This window comes from Podarcis liolepis (assembly GCF_965112155.1).
Source record: "Podarcis liolepis genome assembly, chromosome: 13".
Lineage (NCBI taxonomy): Eukaryota > Metazoa > Chordata > Lepidosauria > Squamata > Lacertidae > Podarcis > Podarcis liolepis.
The window spans coordinates 30,570,636-30,596,728 of record NC_139573.1 but is presented as its reverse complement, the minus strand read 5'-3'; the positions used below and the strand labels follow the sequence as shown (position 1 = coordinate 30,596,728).

The 26,093-nt window shown below is 44.5% G+C and overlaps 1 protein-coding gene across 4 annotated transcripts in view; it reads left to right on the top strand.

The window, feature by feature from the left end:
- Window positions 1-24,675, top strand: part of SMARCE1 (SWI/SNF related BAF chromatin remodeling complex subunit E1) — a 29,414-nt gene extending 4,739 nt beyond the window's left edge. For 2 of the 4 annotated variants that reach the window (XM_083470052.1, XM_083470053.1), the window contains exons 4-11: window positions 2,858-3,025; window positions 8,061-8,141; window positions 9,157-9,288; window positions 9,953-10,124; window positions 12,683-12,855; window positions 15,829-15,930; window positions 18,625-18,835; window positions 22,941-24,675. In XM_083470052.1, coding sequence (XP_083326178.1) covers window positions 2,858-3,025; window positions 8,061-8,141; window positions 9,157-9,288; window positions 9,953-10,124; window positions 12,683-12,855; window positions 15,829-15,930; window positions 18,625-18,835; window positions 22,941-23,152 — 1,251 coding nt within the window. In that variant the 3' untranslated portion in view covers window positions 23,153-24,675. The remainder of the gene's footprint in view (window positions 1-2,857; window positions 3,026-8,060; window positions 8,142-9,156; window positions 9,289-9,952; window positions 10,125-12,682; window positions 12,856-15,828; window positions 15,931-18,624; window positions 18,836-22,940) is intronic. The other 2 variants (XM_083470054.1, XM_083470055.1) reach the window with 2 other exon arrangements.
- The last annotated feature ends 1,418 nt before the right edge of the window (window positions 24,676-26,093 follow it).

Below are 26,093 nucleotides of genomic sequence, written 5' to 3'. Positions count from 1 at the left end.
CATGTCCAGCTTAAGGTCTACTTTGACCCCTAGATCCTTTTAACATGTCCTACTTGCAAGCCTGGTGTCCCCCCATCTTCTGTTTGTTCAACTTGTTCTTCATGCCTAGGTATAGAATTTCATATTTGTCCCTCTTGAAATTAATTGCATTAGTTTTGGCCCAGTTCTCCAGTCTTGAATTCTGATTCTGCGGCATTGGCTTCTACCAATTTGGTGTCCTCTGCAAATATGATGAGCATCCCCTCATACACCATGTCCACAACATCCCCCTGATCCATGCAAGGAACCTACTACTTGCTTGAACTTCCTCTTGCTTTGAATGTAGCTGAATAAATCTTTATTATTATTTTTAACTTGACTTGCAAGCCCGGTTCATTCTGAGCTTTGGCCTACCTGACCTTTTCCATGCAACTGTTGGCTACTCTTGTACACTAGAACATAAAGTTCCTTGCCCTCTGAGATCTTTCGATGCACTGAATTCTGATTACATTGATTAAATATTGTGGCTGTGCAGTTTCTCTTCAGGGCTGCAATAATTTTAAAATAATTTTGTGTCACCCACTCCATACCAGGGTAACTATGTAAGCTTTCCTCCCACTGCGTTCTAGAAACATCTGGCTGGCTGGAGTCCCCATTGCATTTATTTAATTAAAGTATTTGATATATCACCTGCCAGATTCACAACCTCCAGGGTGGCTTATAGGGATATTTTGAAATGATAATAATAGAACTATAAAGAACCAGGAAAAGCACATTGGCAGCCTGAAAGCAAATCTATTTTGAAAGACCTGGGCAAATAAAACAAAGTCTCCTGATGCCAGCAGGATGTGAAATTTTGTGCCAGTCTCCCTGGGGAGAGTGTTCCAAGGCCCTTTCTTTAGTTGCTACTCACTTATACTGCAGGAGAGGCACCCAGAGAAGGGCCTCAACAGAGGACTTAACCATGGAGACAGGTTTGTGCGAGAGTAAGCAGCCCTACTTATACTTGACAGCTTTCCGGCTGTATAGGACTTTAAAGGTTAACAGAAGCACTTTGAATTGCTCTCAGAAATGAGCCGGCAATAAAGACATTTAAGTACTGATGAGTTAAGTATGTTTCATTTACTGGTCCTAGTCAACCATCTAGCAACATAACTGGTCAACCTGTTATGGGATGTTTCCATGTACTTGCACCATGTCAGTTTCTCTATCCTGTACAGCTCCTAGCACCTTGCTAGAGCTAGGTAAACATTGAAAAGTGTGGTGTGGCAGGTGAATATGAGGGCGAGTGCTTTTTTGGTGGCAGTGCTCTGACTTTGGAATGCCTTCCTGGATGTTTTTGACACCATGGAAACACCTCCCCCCCCCCCGAAAAAAAGAGAATTCATTTTAATTTATTTTGTGGCACAGCTTCAATGATTTCTATCTCGGCTATGGGATTTTCAGCTGCCATTAAATATTCATTCATTTGAGGGTGAGTTAACTTGTATTTTAGATAACTGTTAACATGCAACCTATAGTCTTATTTGGTTTGAATATAAAGATCCAAAATAAATACTGAAGTTTGAACCGTGAACTAATTTTGAAAATACAAATGACAAGAAAATATTGGTGCACCGAGCGCCCATATAAAGGACTAGGTCTACTTGGCTAAACATATTTAGATGCTTTCCTATGATGTGTCATGTCCTTTGAGTATTCCAGTTTGGGGGGGGGGTTGTACCCCATGAGCACCTGGATAAGCAATGAATCAGAGCTGCGAATCTCCATTTTTCTTGGGAGTTTTCCTTCAGCATCCTTCAGAAGCACCTGAAGGGTAGTTGGTTTTTCTAATTTTGGTTGGCTGGAGCCCAGCCCAGCAGGTTGGGTGGTAATAGTTCTAAGGTTATATTGATTATTTTAGAATGTATATTTAAATCAAGCATGCAATTTGCCATTCGCCTACAGAGCATAGCAATTAGCCCCCAGGCGGGCAGATGACTGGCAAACTGGGTGGTTCAGACGCAGTGCCAAATCATGCTTTGACATTATGTCAGCAAGGAGCTTTAGGATTTTATTCTTCCTCTGCTCATTGCATGATGCAGTTCCCTTCTTCTGACCTGGCTATGAAGCAAGCCATGGTCTGCTGTTTTCAGTATTTGAAATTAGCCAGGCGCCAGGTGCATTTTGCACCTTGCTACCAACCACTTGCGACCAAGTAAAGATGCCAGGGTACCACGATCTAGAGGTGCATGCCTGTGGATCCTTGGATCTGGACTGTTTTCACACACCCATACCCCATCCTGTCGAATTCTATCAGTTATATTTTATCTGCACAATCAGAATGAGTGTCACAAACCAAAATGCTTTTTCTGTGCAGCAGGAGCAGGAGCAGTGAACAACATTATAGTTTATCGTTGTAGCATGCCTTCAGTTACCCCACCGCACTGCCCTGATCGCAGTTGTGAAGAATATCCGTACATTATGAATGATCAGTGTCACCATTAAGAAAAAGAGGTCGGAATAGGCCAATATATATGTGGACCGTCTCTGGATAAAGTGACTTTTCTTATTTTAAGTTCTCAACGTTCTTAACCTAGCTCAAGGTTGTTGTCTGAACTAGGCAGTTGTTTTAACTTTGAGGTTACACCCATCCAGAATCTGCAGTGGCAAGTTTTTTTTAAAGAGAGAAACCCCTCTTTCCTCAACAGGTTTCATTCAGGCTTACTGTCCCTCTTGAGAGAGGGAGAGAGAGCCAGCTGCTGTTAACACCTCATTATGCTTGTTTAAATTTCCGGTTGCTTTTGCATGCTGTACTGCAAACCATTTTCATTTCTCTGTGTTCTCCTCGTTGGGATTCATTTCTCATTCGTGTTTTTGTCTCATTTGTTTCCATCAGCAAATGCCCAGCACACCGGGGTTTGTGGGATACAATCCATACAGCCATCTGGCCTACAACAACTACAGGCTGGGAGGGAACCCGGGCACCAACAGCCGGGCCACGGTAGGAGAATCAACTATTACGTCATCCGGCAAACAACAGGAAGTGACCAGAAATGGCTTTAGAGTTAGGTTCTTCTGAATCTTGGCTGATACCACTTTTTTATTTTCATTTTTCAAATATGAAACATGAACAACAATAACTTGTGGTTTCTTTCCCTTTCTCCCTAGTCTTCCTCTTTTTCCTTTCTTTTTTTCACTGTGCACGTTTTACATAATGGCCTTCTATTTGTAAAGCATACCAAAAAATGGGGTGAGTTCACGTGTATGCCCATTGATAAGTAGAGCATCACATATGGGTGAAACTGTTATCGCAGATCAGGCACCACTCCCAGCACCTCTTGACTGTGGTTTCCATGGAGGCAGCTCACACATTGCCTTGCCAGGGCACCAAGGGAGAAGCAAGCAAGTGATAGACATGCACAAGGGAATCAGCCTTTTGAGTTCCAGAAGAACAGTTCACTTAAAAGGTGGGCGTGCTTCAGCATCTTCAAGTCTTAACTTGGCAGGAATGTTTCTGAAGCTACAGCCTACTTCCTCAGATGGGTGGACCTTTTCCAAATTTGCAGAAAATTGTTTTAGAGCTACAGTCGTACCTTGGATCCCGAACACCTTGCGAGTCTAAAGTTTTGACTCCCAAACGCCACAAACCCAGAAGTGAGTGTTCCGGTTTGCTAATGTTCTTTGGAACCCGAACATCTGTCACAGCTTTTGTGGCTTCCGATTGGCTGTAGGAGCTTCCTGCAGCCAATCAGGAGCCGCGTCTTGGTTTTCGAACATTTTGGAACTTGAACAGACTTCCAGAACGGATTCCGTTCGAGGACCAAGGTACCTCGGAAGTCGAACGGAATCCATTCCTGAAGTTTGTTCCACTTCCAAAACATTCGAAAACCAAGGTGTGGCTTCTGATTGGCTGCAGGAGCTTCCTGCACCCAGTTGGAAGTTGCATTGGACATTCAGCTTCCAAAAAACATTTGAAAACCGGAACACTTAATTCCAGGTTTTCAGTGTTCGGCAGCCAATTTGTTTATCAGCTTAAGGTATTCAAGAATGTCCAAAATCTTCTTAGGCTCATTTAAGTTGGCATCTTATGCCTCCATGTGTAAAATAAGCTGTATTCTGGAATGGGGGGGGGACCTGCTCACCTTCAGAATTAAACATCATTTTGGATTTTCCCATTACTACTTTTAGACTAATTATGTGAAGTTTTGATGTCCTCCTAAAAGATGCTTAAAATTGGGGGGGGGGGGAATCAGTAAGAACTACCATCTTGACCTTCCTACTTGCTTCCTATCTACTGCCAAAGGACATTCATTATTTTTACTATTATTATCAATATATATTACTTGCCCTTCAGCCTAATGTCGTAGGGCAGGTTATCAAAATGAAAAACAATGTTTAGACACAATATAGACATAAGCTGGCCCTAAAAATACACAGCTTTGGTGCCAAAAGCCAGTGTAAAGAGGTGCATCTTCATTTGCCAACAGCTGTACAGTATAATGAAGATGCCAGATGCACTTTTTAGCAGCTGCCATAGAAAATGCCCCTTCCTGGGCTGCCACCCCCTGGGGGATAACCAATAGGGCTCCCCTGCCAATCTTAACACCCAAGGGGGTCTGTAGAGAAGGAGGCAGTTTCAGGTGTTTGGGGCCTGAGTCATTTAGGGCTTTAAACAGCACCACGAGCACCTTGAATTGGTCTCGGAAAGAAACGGCCTGTAAGCATTGCTGGTGGAGAATGCTCCATAATAACCTGTTAGCCCCTAGGCTGTCTTAACTCATGTCATCTGGCTGCTGTAGACGGCATCACAGTGACTTGCCAGTGGTGACCGCATCATTGTGAGATCTTCTTTCTCATGTTTTCCCCTCTGATAATGTGGCAGTAACGGGTCAATACAGGCCAGACTTCATTACATGCTTCCTTTCCTCTTGATTCCCCCAGCTGAGCAACATAGATCTGGGAAAGAATCCCACTCCTGGCCCATTTCATGCATTCCCTGCCTGCTTCTACACAAGAACGGGGGTGGGCGGGAATAACGCTATAAGGAAGTGGCTCTCATGCCCCTCCAGGAGCATGTGTAATATACCTTGAAAAAGCATTTTATAAGTTAGCTAACAAATTAATAAAATGCGGTTGCTCTTCTGGAATCTGCTAGTAACCGATAACTGTAGTAAGTGTTAGAACAGTGTTCACCCACGCTGGACAATCAAACAAGGAAGCACATCAGCTAACCCCAGTGTGGTTCTCGCCAGATGTTTTGGACTACAACTCCCATCGGCTATGGGCAGCATGGCTGAGCAAGAGAGAATTGCATAGTAGCTGCTGTCACGGCCTGCCCCTAGCAGCCCCAAAACTGAAGTGTGCAACTCTCAAGGGACTCTTGTGTCCCTTGTGGAGTTCGTCCGCAGCTCAACACAACACTCGTTTGATAAGTTCAAGAGAGCCCTCTTTTGGCCCTCGGTACTCAGATCAGAAGTAGAGCAATGTGGCAAAGCGATACAGAAGGCACACAGTACGATGGCGGGGAATTGGTGGCCCTTCATGCTTTTAAGTCACATTTCACAGGAAGGATTTCTTACATTACTAAGATCATCATAAGGTGTCTGTGTGTGTTTTTCCCAAATACAGTTTTTGTCCATTCATCATTTAAAAATCTTATCCCCAAAGACTTTTAAAATCTGAATTTAAGTTCAGATTAAAACAGGTTTTTATGTTTCACAGATTTCCATTGTATATATGTCATAAGCATTTACACCTTTCTCTGCTGTGTATATTTCAATATATGTGGTCTTTTAAAAAAAACTATTGATTTATAAGCATTAAATTAATTCACTGAATGTTTTCAGGCCCATTGTTATGTGTGTGCATGTATCTGTATACAGTTGCTAATGCATACACCTCAAAAACTTATAGATAGATATAGATATATAAATATTTCAATGGAAGCGATGTACGAATTGATTGGTTCAAAGCATTTCATAAATATGAGCAGGAGCAAAGCCTGGGGTTTTTTCCTGCATCAAAACAAAACAAAACAAAAAATCGAAGTGCTTCTGGAATACTATAGATCTGATCTTGCAAGCTTGCCACACATGCTTTACCTCAGGCTTAGTGATCCTGCCACATTCTGCGAGATTGACCTTACTGCTCTAAAACTGAAATCCGTGCAGAGACTTGTCTGTATGTTTATGCCTTCATCTTAAACACTGTGCTGCGAGGTGCAGGTGGAATCTTGTTCATGCAGGCTGCCCCATTAATTGCTATGGAAAGAGGAGATCCACGTGAGCTGAGAAACGGTGTGCACTGATCTGTTTCTTCCATTGAAATGAACAAGAAGCCCATGGAGATGGTGGTACAAGTCAGAGCTTCTGGCACTGTAAGCAATTGCCAGATGTGGGAACATAATAGTTTATTATGGTAGAATTCCATTGTCCAGAGTTATCACACTATCAGAAATAGTGTGGGGAATTTGACTCTTGCAACTTCCCTTGGGGTCCATTTAATATAGTTGGCATTCAGTCCCCACATGAACACAGAACACTGGACCATAGCCATGGTTTGTAAACCACTTAGAGATTTTGCTATAGCCAAGCAGTATATAAATTTTGGGATTTTAAATATATATATATATATATAACAAATATACTGCACTCATTTCAGCAGAAGTATGGAAGCCAAGGCTTTTAATGGAAATCGTGTTAAGACTGAGGAGTTATATCCTTCTGGCAAACTATAGATAATGCAAATGAAGTGTCAGCTTGCCTTGGATGGATGAGAGGTTGTATTTGTGCAAATAATGTACTTTGGGAACGAGAAAAAAAATCATAGAAAGGAAGGCACTGTGTAGCTGCCAGCCAATAACACCAATTTGTTTTAGTGTCTTTCTTTTTCTTTCTTATTGAGTGCAGGCAAGGTGCTTGGCGGTTTGTACCTTTAAGGAAGACAAAGGTCCCTCCAGGAACTCACAGTCTAATTTGGACTCCGACAGTGAAATTCGGATTCATGTGGTGTACAGGTTGAGGGAGCCAACCTTGCAGAGTTCTTGTTATGATACGTTTTCTGGGTTCTCCCCACCCTTAGCCTGCCTTAATGGAATAAGTATAACCTGAGAAGGCCTTGAGTGAAAGAATATCCATACTATTTCCGTTCTGTTCTCTCGCCTCTTCCTAAAGTTACCTGTCTCTTTTCTTTAGCATTGAGGTTGCATTCACCCCTGAACTTGACCACTGGTCTGCCACTGTGCCTATGGCAGCAAGTGTCCCTAATGCTCTCCTGGGCTGTGGTTTGGGGCGGGGGTGCATCTAAGGAAGCTACCGCTGTAAAATCCAACTATCCCCAAGAAGCCAGCCTAAAAGAAGTCAAAATTGGGTATGCCCAGGATTCGGAGCAGTGACTACCATTCCCCTAAACCAGGCATGGCCAAAAATGGCCCTCCAGCTGTTTTGGGACTACACCTCCCATCATCCCTAGCTAACAGGACCAGTGGTTAGGGATGATGGGAATTGAGGTCCCAAAACAGCTGGAGGGCCAAGTTTGGCCATGCCTGCCCTAAACGATCATAGCTGTCTAGAAAGGCCCTGTCAAACACAGCATCACCCATACTCTGCTATGCGTTGCAGGCGGATTATGGGAGAGCCGCATATTTCGCAACATGAAATGATCCCAACAAACAGTTGGAAGTTAAGAGTAGTCAAATCCGCATAGAGCTGTGGGTGTGGAGGCTACAAAGGGGATGTGCTTAATTCCAGCACTGGGGTGAGGCAGGTGTGGATGCAGCCTCAGGTATTTAGTGCTGGTAGAGTTAACAGCTGCTCTCATTAGAAAGTGAAAACAGACTTTTGAAGCCACTGTTACAAGTAGAGAAAATCTGCTTCTCTTTCATTTAGAAATCTCTGTACTGACAAATTCATCAGAGGTGCTGTCGGAAAGTATGCCCGACCCAGGGTGCTGGAGAATGTAAACCTTCTGATGAGAGCTAATAATGTTGCCTGCACCTGTGTCTCACTTACCTGTGTACGTCTCTTGGCAAATGCCTGTCTTGGCGGTTCGCAAATGTTTGAGATAAGATAACCAGTGGATTTTATTTGGTTCTTCTCTAGGCATCATCGGGTATCACAATCCCCAAACCCCCTAAGCCTCCAGATAAGCCACTCATGCCCTACATGAGGTACAGCAGGAAGGTGGGTACAGAACACTTGGTCCTAATTTCAGTAAGCAGTTCTCAAAACCACGTTATCCTCGTGCTTAACGTATTTCGTGGTGGTTCTTAAAAGTGTGCTTGAATGTGTGGTGTTGTTTTTTCTTTCCTTAAGGGAAAACTTAAGAATGCAGTTTGTCTTCTCTTTTCACAGTGAAGGCAATAGCGAACCATGCAAATGGAGCGGGTGGGGAGTTAGTTTCGCTGCAGGACGAAACTTGGCCACCGTACTTTCGGGGGACAAATGAAGAGCTTCATTTAATTGAATATTTAGACAATGCTTAAAACTGCTGCCACCCTCTCTGCTAACAAGGATGCATCTGGTGACTTGTTGACATACTTTTCTGTTTTAAAAGTATCCAGGATTGGTGCAGCCTGATAGCTGGACTTTGCAGTAGTGACAATAGGACCTCCTTTGCTTTTTTGAAAGTTGTGTGTGGTTTTTTCTTTTTTAAAAAAATCTTTTCTTTTAAAAAAGAGGGTGCAGTGCCATTTTCTCTCCCCCCTTTTTAAAATGTGAGCTTTTTCCTGATTAAAATGAGTACCTAGGACAGCGCCTGATCCAATCCGTTGTCGAGGAGTCACTGAGCCAGGAGGACGACTGTGTTACCTGCCTTCCCATCTCTGGTTTTTTTAAAAAAACCACAGCAACACCTGTTTCATCCAGCGGCCTCTCTTAAGACAAAAAGAGAAGAAACGTAATGCAGCATTTAAGGGCAAGACTGGCGGAAAAGATGCTGTGCGGCTGAGAATTAAACCAGGCAGTGGATAAACGTCGTAACTCTTGACTTCCTGCCCCAGAGAAATAATCAAACAGTGGACATAGCATAGCAAAAAACCCAAAAAAAACCACCTGTCTTAATGTAGCCTTGCATTGTGATAATAGCTCTCAGAAAAGACACTAGTCATGGTAGTGATATTAACAACAACAAAATAGATGTGTTTAATTTTATAAGTATTCAGTTAGCTGGAGCTTTACTACAGATGTTTTTATTAAGGTCTGGGACCAAGTGAAGGCGTCCAATCCTGACTTGAAGTTATGGGAAATTGGGAAGATCATTGGAGGGATGTGGCGAGACCTCACTGATGAAGAGAAGCAAGAGTACTTAAATGAATATGAAGCAGAAAAGGTACACGGAAGAAATCCCTCTCTCTCTCCCCCAAATGACACTGGACGTCTCTCTCTCACACGTGCACACACGAGGCTAAAATCTTTTTTAAAAAGAAAGAGAGACTAGCTCTGGAGGAGGAGGTGATAAAGCAGACTCACATACGAGAGAGTTATTGAGGAAGGAAACTGAATCAACTCTTTGCTGTGCGAGCCCAGCTCTCCCGGGAGCTTTAAGGAAAGTATGATAGAAACACGATACTTGGATTGCTTGAAAAGAGCCCACAACACCAGATCCTTCAATTAAACCTGAGTCGAGGTTGTGTGCCGTCCCTCTCTGCCCCCCAACTCTAAAGGCACCTGGAAATAAAGCACAGTTTAATGAGATTTCCCTCTTCCAGTTCCTCCCAGCATCACACTCCTCCTGTATTCCCTTTGCTGTTCATTATATATGGACGCGCACCGAAATGTTTAGATGACACCCTGCCCTGCCTCTGGCTGTGAGACCTTTGCAGAGGAGAGCAGTTGAACCTCAATAAAGCTGCCCTGAGATGTTGTCCACCCCTTGATTTGCGTGAAATTGGTCCTTGTTTTCCTGCAAGGAGCCTTTAGTCAGAAGGATTCCCCCAAGGGCAAGGGAGACTGTTTTGGGTGCGATTTTTAAAATGTATCTGTCAAAACTATAGATAGAGTACAACGAGTCAATGAAGGCCTACCATAACTCACCCGCTTACCTTGCCTACATCAACGCGAAAAGCCGCGCCGAAGCCGCCCTGGAGGAGGAAAGCCGGCAAAGGCAGTCCCGGATGGAGAAGGGCGAACCTTACATGAGCATCCAGCCCGCCGAAGACCCAGATGGTAAGCAGGAGTGGCAGGTGTGCTGCTTTCTGCCCATAAGAAATGGCAAGGGGGTTGGTGGGGAAGCTGAAACTCCTTACTCAAAAAGGCTGCTTAGCAATAGAATTGTTTAGCAGGAACCCTTGGGCCAATTACTTGTCACTCAGCCCCACCAGCTTGGTGGTGGGTGATCCATATGACTACTAATAATTAATTATTATTTATACCCCGCCCATCTGGCTGGGTTTCCCCAGCCACTCTGGGCAGCTCGCAACAGAATATTAAAAACACGGTCAAACATTAAACATTAAAAACTTCCCTAAACAGGGCTGCCTTCAGATGTCTTCTAAAAGTCAGATCGTTGTTTATCTCCTTGACATCTGATGGGAGGGCGTTCCACAGGGAGGGCACCACTACCAAGAAGGCCCTCTGCCTGGTTCCCTGTAAACTCACTTCTCGCAGTGAAAGAACCAGCAGAAGACCCTCAGAGGAGGACCTCATTGTCACTGCATTAAGTGATACTGAATATACACTCTTTAATCTTGGCAGAATCAAAACGCATTCTTTTGCGGGGATGCTGAGCAAAGAGCCTAGATCAGGGAATCGGAGGGAGCATCCCTCTTCTTTGCCCACAGGAACAATCTCCAGCACAATCTCTGTGTGTCTGGTCTTTTAACTTCAGAAGGCATGAAAAGGGCCAGGTCCCCATTTCTTGGTGCCTTTTCCAAATCATGAGCTTTATTGTGGCAATTGCACAGCTCTGTTGAAGTGGCTGAATAGGATCAAGTCATCCTAGCTCTCTAATTCTTCAGTTGCAGGGAAACATGGATTTTTCCAGCTCTCACATTGCAACACCTTGTCTTGCTGTGTGTGTGTGTGTGTGTGTGTGTGAGAGAGAGAGAGAGAGAGAGAGAGAGAATAAGCATCTCACTGTTATCCTATCCCTGGAACCTGCGTTTGCCAGGATTCAGCCTTCCAACTTGGGGTGAGGGTAACAGAGAACACACAAACCTGTGCAGAATGCCTTTCATGAGACCACAATAAGCCCTCACACACTTAGGATTTGCAGGGAGGGGGGTTTAAGGAGACATAATAAGACTTACAAATAAGCTTCTCTCTCCTACTTCTGACGGCAGAAATTAAGCATGGGGTGAGGCATCATATTGAGTGCGCAATCATTTTATTTCTCGGGCCAGACTAAGTGCTAGCCTTGCTGCTGTCAGACGTCCAACGTTTTTATCAATCTGAACTCATTGGCTGGAAGGGATGGGCTAGAAATTCAGGGTGGCTCCTCAGTGAAACCTATCCAAAAATAAAGTTTTGTTTAGATACGAGGCCAAACCCATAGCCGGTATTTATCCTCCCCCTCTTCAAAGCAAAAAATTTAAAAGCCCTTTGGTGCTTGACTGTCTCTGGCATTCTTTTGTTTGTTTGTAGGTGGTTCTGGCTAGGGGAGGATGGGTGGGTGGCAGCAAGTTTGCCATCCAGTTTAAGTAATGACTTGTGCTGGGAAAGATGACAGGGCGAGGGCTTGCTGTGCTTCTGCAGAAAAGCAAACAAAACAAAAGTGTTTCCTTCACTGATGGCACATATACATTCCTCTACAAAAAGAAGGCCAGTGCTCCACCCATCTGTGAAGCACAGCTTGGTTCCTTTCTCACTCTATATAGCAGCCAAGGATGATGATGATGATCATGATCACTTTCATAAACAAACATAAACTAGGGAAGAGACTCTTTAATGTAGAGGTAGGGTCCTCTTATCATCCTGACCATTGGCCAAGCTGGCTAGAGGGCCACAGGCTGTCCAACCCTAGGCTAGATCTTCCTACAGGTTGCCCTCTTCACTCTTCCAAGGTTGCAATACTTTTCATACTAACATGGCAGAAAACCTTGCGGAGCACAGCGTGGTTTTCTTCTGACTAAATGTGCTTCAGAGTGCAATGTAGTTGGCTTCCTCTAATTGCGAATCTCTCTGTGGCTTCTGTATGAGAGAAAAGTACCTGCATCTAGTGACACTTAGAACAGGAAACATTGAATTTGAGAGCTTGTAGGTCGTGGTGGCTAAAGGCACGAGCTGGGTTGTCAATAACATTTCAGTCCTGAACTCGTTGGACAGCATAAGAGTCACATACAGTTTAAAAGGCCATGGATTGTTGAATTGGCCAAAGGCCTAGGAGAAGAGGAATGTTTTTGTCTGGTGCCTAAAGATATGTTAACAAAGGCACCAGGCGGGCCTTCTTGGGGAGAGCATTCCACAAAGCCAAGCTTCAGGATTTCAATAAATTTGGAGATTCTTGGGAGGGATAGCGAAGTGACAGAAAGGAATAGAGTGAACAGAAAGCTGTACACTTCAAGAGGTTGTATCCAATCTTAGTCCTACTCTAGGTACAGCCATCGAAATAAGCAACCTAAGATAGTCATTCCCATTAATACAGTGAGTGCTTGTGAGTAGGACTTGACATTAGATACAACCCAAAGTTACTTAGCTAGTGTTACCTGTGAAGCTAAGCAGTGGCAAAACTGCAAACTGCACTGGTATCTTCTATGACGTAACTACTGCATACATTTTTGTTTCAGATTATGACGACGGGTTTTCTATGAAGCACACTGCCACAGCCCGTTTCCAGAGAAATCACCGCTTAATTAGTGAGATTCTGAGTGAAAGCGTCGTCCCCGATGTCAGATCCGTGGTCACCACGGCAAGGATGCAGGTTCTCAAACGCCAAGTCCAGTCCTTAATGGTTCACCAGGTAAAGTTTGGCTATATGAGAATGCTTAATAAATGTAATAGCTTTTCATGTGAGATGTGCTCAGGTGATACCTGTGCCTATAACAGCAGCAGTCACCCACCCACCCAGTGTTTTGAAATCTACCTGTTATTCAGGTAAAATCTCCCCGTTGTTGAGACCTTTCACTAGCACTGCTAGGGAGGGGGCCTTTTCTCTGCTGGTGGGGAAGAAAAATCTGAAATACCTGCAGTATTTTCTTTATTATAAATACTGAACTTTGTTCTGTCCTTGGGCTCTGAAATCATCCATAATATTGGACTTCCTGTGGCCTGAAATTGTTTGAGCACAGCAGCTGCTCCTGTTTAGAGACACGTTTGGCAAACTTTTTGTGATTTGTTACAGTCCTGTTCAACTCTAGTCCTTGTTTTAAAAGTCCTCCAATCCACAACTCATGGGCTCACCCCCCCCTTTCAAGATGGTGCAAAAATATAAGATGTTGTTGTTTCTCTTGAATGATTTGTTTACCTTTTATTTTCTTCCACCTCATCCCGAACAACTCGTGTATCATTATTTGTATCTCTTGCTGCTGCTTCTTGCAAGTGTGTCTCGCGGGGGGAGCGGATCTTGCTATAAACATGCATGTGTTTCAAAAAGCAGCTTGGGGAGAATCTACAAGTCTCTTGAAGTAGCTGAACACATATCCTGGGCATATGATTCACGGAGAGAGAGAGAGAACTTACCTCTTTCTGACTTTGGGGGATTGTGGGGGGAGGCCCAACATTCAGTGCTTTAGACGATTTCTGTAGAGAGATCAAATGTAATAAAAGGTCTGGGGTACCTCTTTAAATATCCCCGTACATGCTGTACTTTGTCACAGAGATGCAACTGTTGAACCAGGTGAAACTAGGAGCCGCTCTTTCTAAAGACGCTGTTGCAACTTTTCATTAGCATGCAAACTGCCAGAGGCTATTTCTCTGCATGCTAGGGTTTGTTTCCTGAGTTGCTAAATATGTGAACTAAATGTTCCTTCTCCAAGATTTAGCATAGAAAAACAATGGTATGTACAGGGTGTGGGGAGCCTAAAATGAAAACAATGGGAAATGTAAGGAGCCAAGTTACGGATTGGTTACAATACCATCAGTTACATGAAATCTTTAAATTAGATAGGGAAAAAATGGTTTTTCAGACCAAAGCTCACAATCAAAAAAGAACTTCTACAAAACAAAGAGAAACTTTTGTCTAAAATGTATAATATGTTATTAGACTGGGAAACAAAAGACAAGCTTGTTAGAGCCTCAATGACACACTGGGCAATAGATATAGGACACAAAATAGATTTTAATCTCTGGGGAAAACTCTGGGAAAGTGACTTGAAGTTTACAGCATGCTATTCTTTGAAGGCGAACTACCTGAAAATGATTTACAGATGGCATTTAACTCTGAGTAGGCTTGCTAAGATGTATAAGACTGAATCAGATAAGTGCTGGAGATGCAAAGAGGTGGACGGAACGTTCTTTCATATATGGTGGACTTGTAAAAGGGTAAAAGAGTATTGGGAAATGATCCATAATGAATTGGAAAAAAATACTTTCCCTCAAAAAACAGCATCCTTTCTGTTGAGGATAATTCAGACTGAAAATCCCAGGTGTCAAAAAAGGTTATTTATCTATGCTACTACTGCGACCCATGTTTTGTTAGCCCAAAAATGGAAAACAAGCGAGGTCCCAACCAAAGAAGAATGACAACTTTAGTTGACAGAATATGCACAACTTGCAGACTTAACATATAGAATAAGAAGAACAAGAAGAGCATACGTTTAGAGATGATTGGAAAACATTTATTGAATAGATGGGAAATAATTGTGTACAGCTGAAAATGTTGGCAGCATTAATTCATGTAAATAGGTTTTGATGGATGCAATAATGGAATACTGAATGGTACAGTTTTTGTAAAATATGCGGGGATTTATTATATGTAAAATGAACTATGGAAAGAGAAGAAGGGAAGTCACTGATATCTTAAGGATGTAAAAAGAGCCACCTCTTTTTAGTGCAACTGTATAATACCTGATCCTGAACAGTTGGTTCCACAGTGTTGGACCTACCACCAATAATTCCTTGGGAAGAGCTTACACTTAGCTATGAGGACACCTTGAGAATTCCTTTGTATACTTCAGGAGGCAGCATATGTGCATATTAAAACTAAATTCAAAATAGCACTGCACCTTCTGAACTGTGTGGCTAAAAAGCCAGCCCAACTAACACCTTCCAAATGCATTCAGGCTGACAAATCTCTTGGGAAAGAGTTCACAGTTGTGGACCATCTCGGCACACAAATGGAAATGTCACCAGGACACACTCAATTGATAATAGAAGGACTTGTAAAATATGGATCTTAGCGTTCAAGCAGTCAGGCATGTGTGTATGTATATGGAGAGGTATGGAGTGAGAGAGAGAGTCTTATTTTAAAGCACAGATAAATTAGCATTTTTACAGCCATTTGCAATGTCTTTAAGCTTGGGTCTGGAGAGTAATAACCTGTTTGTAAAGTGTTTGAGGCATTCTGGTGTGCTGCCAAAAATAGACTTTACTTCCTTATTAGCAGAAATTAAGGACGTGATTATACTACAGTCTTAAACCTTCCCACATACACACATCCCAAATATGGGTCTTTAGAATTATGATCCCGTGAAGAGGCCTCAGCTCTAACCATTCTTACAAGTCTCAGGCAGAGGGATGTTTGAAATGGTCCACAGGCAAGAGAGTGGCAAGGATTTCTTGGGAGGTGTTTGTCAGTGGAATAAAATGGTTCACATTACTTGGCCTCATTTTGTTTCTGAAATCATCTGCTTTTATTTCAAAGTAGAGGATCTGCATATTTTTCTTCAAATTCCCCACTCTCAAATATAGCAGTCTTTTGCATGAACATTTGAATTAACTTGTGTGTTTGTGTTACAGCTATGTGCTCACTTCTTAATCTCATTTTCCATCACAGCGGAAACTAGAAGCTGAGCTCCTGCAGATAGAAGAACGTCACCAGGACAAGAAAAGGAAGTTCCTGGAGAGTACAGAATCCTTTAACAATGAGCTGAAGAGGGTAGGGTTCTGCAGAGCTTTTCTACTTGTTCCATGGACTAGTAGGCTTTCTCAGTCAAGGGCTGATGTGTGACTCCCCAAAACAGAGAGGAGGAAGAGCTGAAATCCTCTGCCATTGCAATTTTCTAACGCTTTGTTCTACTAAGTCCGTCCGGTCCCATGAGCTCTTTTGTCTGGAAAGACTAGGGAATGAGCCTGAGACTTTGTCTTCTGCTGCGTATCAGCCCTAGGGTAGGTTTAGTTTCCTTTGAAGGAAGGCTTCACCTTTTCGAAATATTGTGCCTCCCAGTACACAGGTTGGGAAGGAGCAATGGGGAAATAGCATCTTGCACCAGTAGTCTAGTTCCAAGACAAAATAAATACAGGCCAAAGAGTTCACAGACTTTCCTTGTAAGAGCCAGCTCTCACTGAGATGGTTAACTTGCACCATGTCCAAAGGCAGTTTGTGGAGAAAACTCAAATTGCTGGATATACCTTCAAATAGAAGATTAGCCTTCTCACTAACATGCTGGGTTTCAGGTGGCCTTTCTCACTCACCTCCTAGCTTACTATGTGTAGGAATATTGTCAGTGGGGGAGCATTCTCTCATGTGAGCCAAACACACCTTAGTCCAGCCTTTCTCAACCTGTGGGTCCCCAGATGTTGTTGGACTACAACTCCCATTATCCCTAGCTAGCAAGGCCAGAGCTCAGGGATGATGGGAGTTGTAGTCCAACAACATCTGGAGACCCACAGGTTGAGAACCGCTGCCTTAGTCTGACACCCAGTCATATTAATCACCTCTCTGGAAACGAGGCCCATCTCAGCTTTTAAGATTCAACGAGGCTCACAATATTTGACGTGGAATGAACGTGATGGCTCCCCTCCAACATACCCAGCTCCTGTGCTTCCCAGTGACTCCTAGATCATGATGTCTGAGACCAAAACAGCAGAACTGCTTTCTATCTTAGTAACTATTTACTTTTTCTCGGTGCTTTTTTTCTGGGCGGGACACAGGGGTACGCATACCCCTAAACGTTTTATAAATCTAAATTTGGCCTCATTGAGGGGCAGTATTTCAAGATGAGTAGGAAAATGAGAATACCCCTAAACTTTTTTTAAGCACTACTTTTGCTCCAGGCCCAAATAACACCCCAAACTAAACTGCACGCTCATTGTTGCTGGCCAAGTTCCATTAATTAATTAATTAATTAATTAAATGGTTGTTTGACAAAGGGAAGTGATTCCGTTTCGGTACCGCAACCCGTCCTGACTAGCTGAAACTCTAGAGGAAACGTCTAGGGAGTTGCAGTCTGGCTGTTGAAGCCTGCTGTAGAAAACTGAAGGTGTGAAATTCAGATTATCATTGGAACGACAACATCAAAAAAAACCAATGCATGTCACCTTTCCACACAAAGCAATTTACCACATAAGTACAGCAATGACGGAAATATAAAAACTCCCCTCGTAATCCCAGCTTGATGTGTCAGAGGGGCGTGTGTAAAATCTGTTCCACAAACAGAACCATTTATGGGTAAGAAAATCTTCAAAACCTGACGCAGTAGGTGTTTTTATAGTAAACCGTGGCTACAACCAGTGCTTTTGTTTTTCTTTCTTTCTAAAAAAATGTTTAGAGGTACTCTCATTTTCCTACTCATCTTGAAATACTACCCCTCAGTGAGGCCAAACTCAGATTCACAAAATGTTTAGGGGTATGCATCCCCCCAGAAAAAAGGCACTGGCTACAACAGTCAGCTATTTGTCTCTGGTATGTGAGCAAAGCAATCCACACACAGTCTTCTGTACAAGAGGGGCTCTGAATGGAGCTGGGGTGTCTCTCTGCCCTGCGTGGCTCTGCCGGAGCTCCACCATAGGCGGGGAAGCCCTGCTGGTCAGGAGTGTCCCAGTGCTCCTGCCCAAACAGTGGCATCCTGGCCAGCAGTAGCCAATAGAAACCCCTGAAATGCAGTGTTGCGGGAGGGAACTGCTGGCTCCTGTGTAGACCCTCCTGCCATCACATGGCAGCCACAGGGCCAACCTAGGGTGCTTTGCTGTTCCAGGCTGGGAGCTGACTCTGTGAAGGAGGAGGTTTCCCTGCCTCTCTCCCCATACCTTCTTCCCTGGCTGGCGCGAATGCTGTGGCTGTGAATGCAGCGCTGGCTGTGCTGCCCCACCAAGCCCCACAGGATTTGGGGGGGGGGTGAATTAATCTATAATGTGGTCCCAGCACTTCCCAACAGGAATCTTACCAACTCTGTTTAAATAAAGAAGCGAGCCTGGAATATTCCCACCACTGGAACCAAGCAGTGATAGATCGGACTAGTTCAAATTAATTTTAAAGGTTTTTTTTTGTAAGCTACAACTGAAACACACAAAGCTTGTTGGTTCTTAGGAATAATAGTTTCCGAGCTTTGCCAGCACAGATGGCTTGCAGTTGCCTCAAATGTTGGGTTTTGGCTTTGATTCTCTGCTAAGATATCTAAGATAGTGTATATGAATCACACCTACAATGTGATTTATTCATACATATTGTGCGCCTTATTTCTGCTGTATGTATTATCCCCTTATTGTATATCAGAGGGAGGGGAGACTGAAGTTGGGAGAAAATGCCGAGCCTAAGGCTGCCTAGTGACTTCATAGTGGAGACAGGACTTGGTGATGAGAGAACCTGGATTTTAAAAGTGACATGTGATTTTTCCCTCTTCCCCACATCCAGCTGTGCAGCCTGAAGGTGGAGGTGGACATGGAGAAGATAGCGGCCGAAATCGCTCAGGCCGAGGAGCAGGCCCGCAAGCGGCAGGAGGAGAGGGAGAAGGAGGCCGCGGAGCAAGCCGAGCGCAATCAGAACAGCACAAGCGCCGAGGAGGAGCAAGCAGCCAGCAAGGCAGAGGAGAAGAAAGAAGAGGGGAGCACTCCGATGGAAGCAGGTAACCGTGTGGCAAGCCCAGGTGTTTGGGGGCGGGGGGCTTCCCTTGAAGCAGCAGTGGTGCATGAGGGGGGCATGTAGCGGAGGTAGGGAGAAGGGCTGATGTTTTAAGCTGAGCCTTTTCTTAAAGGATCTGAAGTCTGTACAGTGGTACCTCGGGTTACAGACACTTCAGGTTACAAACGCTTCAGGTTACAGACTCTGCTAACCCAGAAGTAGTACCTCGGGTTAAGAACTTTCCTTCAGGATGAGAACAGAAATCGTGTGGTGGCAGCGGGAGGCCCCATGAGCTAAAGGGGTACTCGGGTTAAGAACGGTTTCAGGTTAAGAACGGCCCTCCGGAACGAATTAAGTTCTTAACCTGAGGTACCACTGTATCAAGTAACACCCTCCCTGTCCATTAGGTCGAGTCATGACCGACTCTGGGGTTGTGGCGCTCATCTCGCTTTATTGACCGAGGGAGCCAGCGTACAGCTTTGAGTAGCGCAGTTGAGTTTTAATAGGCTCCCCCATCAACCAGTGGCTTCCCCTTTTTCATGTCTTGCGCATCACCGAGGGACCAGGTTACAGCCACGTCTGGTGACGCAGATGCGAGGAAGACTGAACTCTGCAGTGACTTAATAACCAGGGCTTGTCTTTCGTTGCCATTTATGATACAGCCAGCCTTTCATTCAGAACAAAGTCTCCTCTTCTGTAAGAAAAAAGAGGAAGAACTTTCCCGAACTTGGTGCAGTCAGGCTGGGCAAGAGCCTTGAAGAAGAGGTGCCCAGAGCAGGGCTTCTTCCTCGATTTATGCCTCTGGGTCTGTGGAGCTGCTCCAAAGCAATATTCAGCAGCTGATTGTTCAATGGAAAACAAGTTTGCCTCTGAGGGTCCTTTTCTCTTAGTAGGCGTTGAGGCTTTGTAACACCTAGTTCCCACGCCACCCCGCAGCCAGGGGGAAACAAAGCTCTCAGTGAAGGATAGAATAGAGAAACCGCATTTCCTTACATGCTTTCCTTGTTGGGAGAGAGTGCAGAGCCCCCCAAATCCTAGCGTCATAGAAGTGTAGAGTTGGAAGGGGCCACAAGAGTCATCTAGTCCAACCCCCTGTAATGCTGGAACCTTTTGCCCAACATGGGGCTTGAACCCACAGCCCTGAGATTAAGGGTCTTGTGCTCCACCAACTGAGCTCCCAAGACTGAAAGAATGAACTCTGGGAAATAGTAGGCCTGCTCCTTTCATCATGGCTCATAACTCAGTTATATTGTTTCATTTGTAACATAAGAGGGAAAATGACTATTGCTCATTCTTAATCTAAGCACCATCACCAGGACTCCTGATTAGGCGTTTGGGTATGTGATGTTGAATGTTAATTCTATTCTGTCCTGTTTCCCCCTTTTTATTGTTTTTGCTTAAACCACTACACAAACCAGGAACTTACACGTTGACCACTAATAATGAACCATATGGTGTAGATAGCACTACAAAGTTATTATGCTCCTTTTCTGATACACAAATGCCATGAGACTTGGTCGGTTTATTTCTATTATTTATTATTCCTGTGATGCTTAATAATAATAATAATAATTTATTATTTATACCCCGCCCATCTGGCTGGGCCTCCCCAGCCACTCTGGGCGGCTTCCATAGAAACCAAAAATACAGTAAAATATCATACGTTAAAAACTTCCCTGAACAGGGCTGCCTTAAGATGTCTTCTGAATGTCAGGTAGTTGTTTATCGCTTTGACATCTGCTGGAAGGGCGTTCCACAGGGCGGGCGCCACTACCAAGAAGGCCCTCTGCCTGGTTCCCTGTAGCTTTGCTTCTCGCAATGAGGGAACCACCAGAAGGCCCTCGGCGCTGGACCTCAGCGTCCGGGCAGAATGATGGGGGTGGAGACACTCCTTCAGGTATACTGGACCGAGGCCGTTTAGGGCTTTAAAGGTCAGCACCAACACTTTGAATTGTGCTCGGAAACGTACTGGGAGCCAATGTAGGTCTTTCAAGACCGGTGTTATATGGTCTCGGCGGCCGCCCCCAGTCACCAGTCTAGCTGCCGCATTCTGGATTAGTTGTAGTTTCCGAGTCACCTTCAAAGGTAGCCCCACGTAGAGTGCATTGCAGTAGTCCAAGCGGGAGATAACCAGAGCATGCACCACTCTGGCGAGACAGTCCGCAGGCAGATAGGGTCTCAGCCTACGTACCAGATGGAGCTGGTAAACAGCTGCCCTGGACACAGATTTGACCTGTGCCTCCATGGACAGCTGTGAGTCCAAAATGACTCCCAGGCTGCGCACCTGGTCCTTCAGGGGCACAGTTACCCCATTCAGGACCAGGGAATCCTCCACACCTGCCCGCCTCCTGTCCCCCAAAAACAGTACTTCTGTCTTGTCAGGATTCAACCTCAATCTGTTAGCCGCCATCCATCCTCCAACCGCCTCCAGACACTCACGCAGGACCTTCACCGCCTTCACTGGTTCTGATTTAAAAGAGAGGTAGAGCTGGGTATCATCCGCATACTGATGAACACCCAGCCCAAACCTCCTGATGATCTCTCCCAGCGGCTGCATGTAAATGTTGAAAAGCATGGGGGAGAGGACAGAACCCTGAGGCACCCCACAAGTGAGAGCCCAGGGGTCTGAACACTCATCCCCCACCACCACTTGCTGAACACGGCCCAGGAGGAAGGAGCGGAACCACTGTATGACAGTGCCCCCAGCTCCCAGCCCCTCAAGACGGTCCAGAAGGATGCTATGGTCGATGGTATCAAACGCCGCCGAGAGATCCCGCAGAACTAGGAAACAGCTCTCACCTTTGTTCCTAGCCCGCTTTTAATTATAAAGCCTAATTAAAAAGTTATTTAAATAAGAATGTGAATAATAACTCAGATACATTTGGAAGGGTTATGCAGCCAGGCAGCAGGGCCTGCAGCCAGAATTGTTGAGGAAACCCAGCCAGATGGGTGGGGTATAAATTATTATTATTATTATTATTATTATTAGCACTCCTTGGAGCTAGATGGGATGGTGTTGGTAGGGATTGCCCCTTTTTGTGCAGACCACAAAAGCACTTCTGCCTCTCAGCCATCCTGATTGTCCTCACAGCTTAATTTGGGGCAGAAGGAAGGCAAGAACTAGGCTGTGCCAACACCTCCCAAAGAAAGATTAAGATTTCAGTAAGGGAAAGCTTTTGTGTGGAATTGGACTTCCTTGAATCTGTTCCCCATTGTACTGCACACTCTCCATTCATTCATTCATTCATTCATTCATTCATTCATTCGCTCAGCCCAGCAGTTGATTACCATGGCTATGGTGATGCCTCCTCACCTTTCCCCCACATCTTCGCAACAATTCACAGCCCTTTCTGCCCCTAAGCCCCTGTACTGGCAGATCCTAGCCTTCAGAATGCTCATTCCATGACATCATAGCAGTCCGGCCAATGGTTGGAGAGGTGGCTGCACATTTTCAGTAAAGGGAATTTAGAGTTCATGCAGCAGGCCAGCTAGGGAGGTTTCAAACAATTCTGGTGGAATTTAAGGTGGAGGATTTGGGGAAACTGCAATTAAAACAGTTTCTGAATTTCCATACCTTGTTTAATATGATTACTGAGCCATATCCCTGTGCTAAGTAACCAGTCTGCCAAATTACCGAATATTAATTCCCCTTTTTCCCTCCTAAAAAGTAAGGGGAAATGTGTGTGCGTCTTATGGAGTGAATGCAGGCTGCGCAGCTATCCCAGAAGCCAGAACAGCAAGAGGGATCGCTGCTTTTGCTGCGCAGCGATCCCTCTTGTTGTTCTGGTTTCTGAGATTCAGCAATTTTTTTTTTCTTGTTTTCCTCCTCCAAAAACTAGGGGCGTCTTATGGTCTGGGGCGTCTTATGGAGCGAAAAATACAGCACTTGGTTGTTACACAACCTAGGCTCTACAAGCCAACAATTGCCCCAAGAATCTACAAACAATGCCCATCTTATGCATAGCAACTCTTAAGACAGGGTTGCTTTGTTTTGTTTTGTTTTCTTTCTGGGCACGCCATGCGTTGTTTGAACACCTATTGTTGTGCCTGAAAAGCTTTCTAAATTCAAAGGAGGGGAAATCTCACTGACAAACTTGTTTCTATGGCAGAGGAGCCTCCTGCGGAAGAAACCATTGAGAGCCAGCAAAACGGTGAAGGGACATCCACTCCGGAAGACAAGGAGAGTGGCCAGGAAGGAGTCGAAAGCATGGCAGAGGAAGGAACGAGCGACAGCAACACTGGTTCCGAAAGCAACAGCGCCATGGTCGAAGAACCGCCAGCTGACCCGGTGGTTCCGGAAGACAGTGAAAAGAAAGAATAAATTTTTAGCTACTTTTCATGCATCTCCCTTTTTTAAAAACAAAAACAAAAGATTAACAGCATGGGAAAGAAAAGAGGTGGTATGTAGGCTCCTCTTGGTATCGTTTCATGTTTTGTATGTTGGTCACCACCAAATGGTTACTGGGCATTTTAACTTTTTGTGACATCCGATATCCAGGGGTCATAATGGATTTAGAGCGATCAGTTGGCACAGAAGCAGATCACAGCTCGCAGGTGCATCATAATCCACAACAGCAGCATCACTCTTCTCTCTCAAGGAAGCAATTTTACTCTATGATTTGCTTTTTTAAATTTTCCTTATGCCCTCTTTCCAGGGAAAAGTTATAGAGCGTTTTAGAGAAGCATCCACATATCTGAATAATCCCTTGGCAACTTCGAATCAGCTAATTAAGGTATAAGTTCTGCCAAATTCACTCTCCCTCTTTCACATTATTTAAAATTGTGCGTGGAACTGATACTCCAGACGTCCATTCCTTTCAGATATAATTAAAAATTGGTTATCAGTGAAAAGCACAAATTTCCTTCCTGCAAAATTAAATTGCCATTCGTTTTTGTGAAGAAAGGAAGTTTCCTGTTCCACAAAACTGCATTTCTGAGCTTATTTTTAAACCCCTTCTTGTTTTATTTCCTCTCTACCCAAAATACTTTTTTAAAAACACCACACACCTCATAGTTTTAAACTAGTTTTTTTTAAAAGAACTTGTTAGGGAAATCCTTATACAACTTTGCATGGAAAGATTTGGATAAGAGCTACAATCGCAGGACACCTTCTTTGCTCTTAACGTTCCACTTTTTCATTGTCTGTAAAAGAAAATCTGACTTTCCAACGCTGGGGGGGGGGGGGGAGATAAATGTAATATTTCAGAAGTCTGAAATGTGAGAAAGGCCTTTAACCAGAATGCAGTTTCTCCCCAGGCACATGGTGATTAAGACCATTCCCACTGAAAATGCAACTGCATTATACAGCTTCATTAAGTCTTGGAGCTCTGTGGAGCAATGTGGGATCCTTGAGGGATTCACATCACCGCCATTTTGATGCTCCTTGATCCCTTTCCTGAGAACGATTTGATGCAAAGGCGGTAGTGGAACACAATCCAAGGCAGTTGTTTGAAGCTTGTCAGAGCGTTTCCCCTCCCACGCTGCGCTGTATTACCACGGCACCATGCAAGCAATTCACGTCAAACAGCTCTTTGGGGTTGCAGCGAGCTCTTAGGATCCCTTACAGCGCCACCAAGTTATTTGTTTTCCTTGTTAAACGCAGGCTGTCTGAGAATTCTGCTTCAGGGTTGCCCTCCACAGACGTCTTCTCAGAGGATTAAAAAATAAATTAGTAACTTTAAGGGAAGGCAACGCCAGTCTTTTTGTGAGTGTCTCCTAATCCGTTGTTGGTTTAAGAATTTATGGTGGGTTTTGTTTTGTTTTGTTTTTCAAACAACTCTCTTTGTTCTGTTTTAAATGGTTTTTCACGTAATAAACTAAAACATGTTTTAAGAAAATGGAAAAGTGGTAGCGGTCTGTACTTGTCTCAAACACATTTGTTTAAAGCACTGGTTCCCCACCCCCCAAGGAGGGGAAATAGACCTCTGAAGAGAACCATCTTTTTTTAAAAAAAGCTTGAACTCCTTCCAACATGCCTGTACAGTCGTACCTTGGTTCTCAAACGGAATCCATTCCAGAAGTCTGTTCAACGTTCGAAAACCAAGACGCAGCTTCCAATTGGCTGCAGGAGCTTCCTGCACCAATCGGAATTCGCGACGGACCTTCGGCTTCCAAACCACGTTCGCAAACCGGAACACTCACTTTCGGGTTTGAGGCATTCGGGAGCCAAAACGTTCAAGAACCAAGATCTGACTGTACAACACATTGAAAGCACATCATCCCCAAAGAAGCATGGGAATTATAGTTAACCCCTTCACAGAGCTATAGTTCCCAGGGGTCTTCGCGGGGAGGGGTGCTTGAAAGGTATGGTATGTACGCAGCCTGGGAGACCTGGCTTCAAATCCACATTCTGCCCCATGACCATCTCTCAGCCTACCTCACAAGGGAGTTGTGAAGCTATAATAAAGGTAAAAGGACCCCTGACAATTAGGTCCAGTCATGGCCGACTGGGGTTGCGGCGCTCATCTCGCTTTATTGGCCGAGGGAGCTGGCGTATAGCTTCCAGGTCACGTGGCCAGCATGACTAAGCCGCTTCTGGCGAACCAGAGCAGCGCACGGAAACGCCGTTTACCTTCCCGCCAGAGCAGTACCTATTTATCTACTTGCACTTTGATGTGCTTTCGAACTGCTAGGTTGGCAGGAGCAGGGACTGAGCAATGGGAGCTCACGCTGTCGCGGGGATTCGAGCCGCCAACCTTCTGATCGGCAGGTCCTAGGCCCTGTGGTTTAACCCACAGCGCCACCCGCGTCCCAAAGCTGTAATAGGGAGAGGGAAAAACATATATGCCACCTTGAAAGGGAAGATATGAATGTAAAAATAAGTAAGAAACCTAGTAGCTTGCTCAGCAGGAAGCTACTTTGGGGATTTGGGGAGGGCAGTTTCTTCCTCCTTTTTGGCAAATGCTTGACTGTACATTTACCAGAACAGTTTATATGCCTCCCTCCTCAGTTTGCCTTCACTGGTCTCATCAGTTAACCAAATCTGCAATGCACTCACCTCGCCCTCTTGTAACACAGTCATACTTGACGGGCAAGACTGCTTATACGGGAATAATCCAGGAAGCAGTAACTTTGAAGGGAAATGGTCCCAAACCAACAACAGATTGGGAAAACCACGGCAGCGAGCAAGATCAAAAAATAAATTTAATCTCTCAGTTGAAGTTCCCATGAAAAGGCGGTTTTCATTCCCCCCACCCACCCCAAAAAAATCCAAATGGAAGAATATTCAGGGCTGCCCTAGTGATGCACCCCTGCACCTGTAG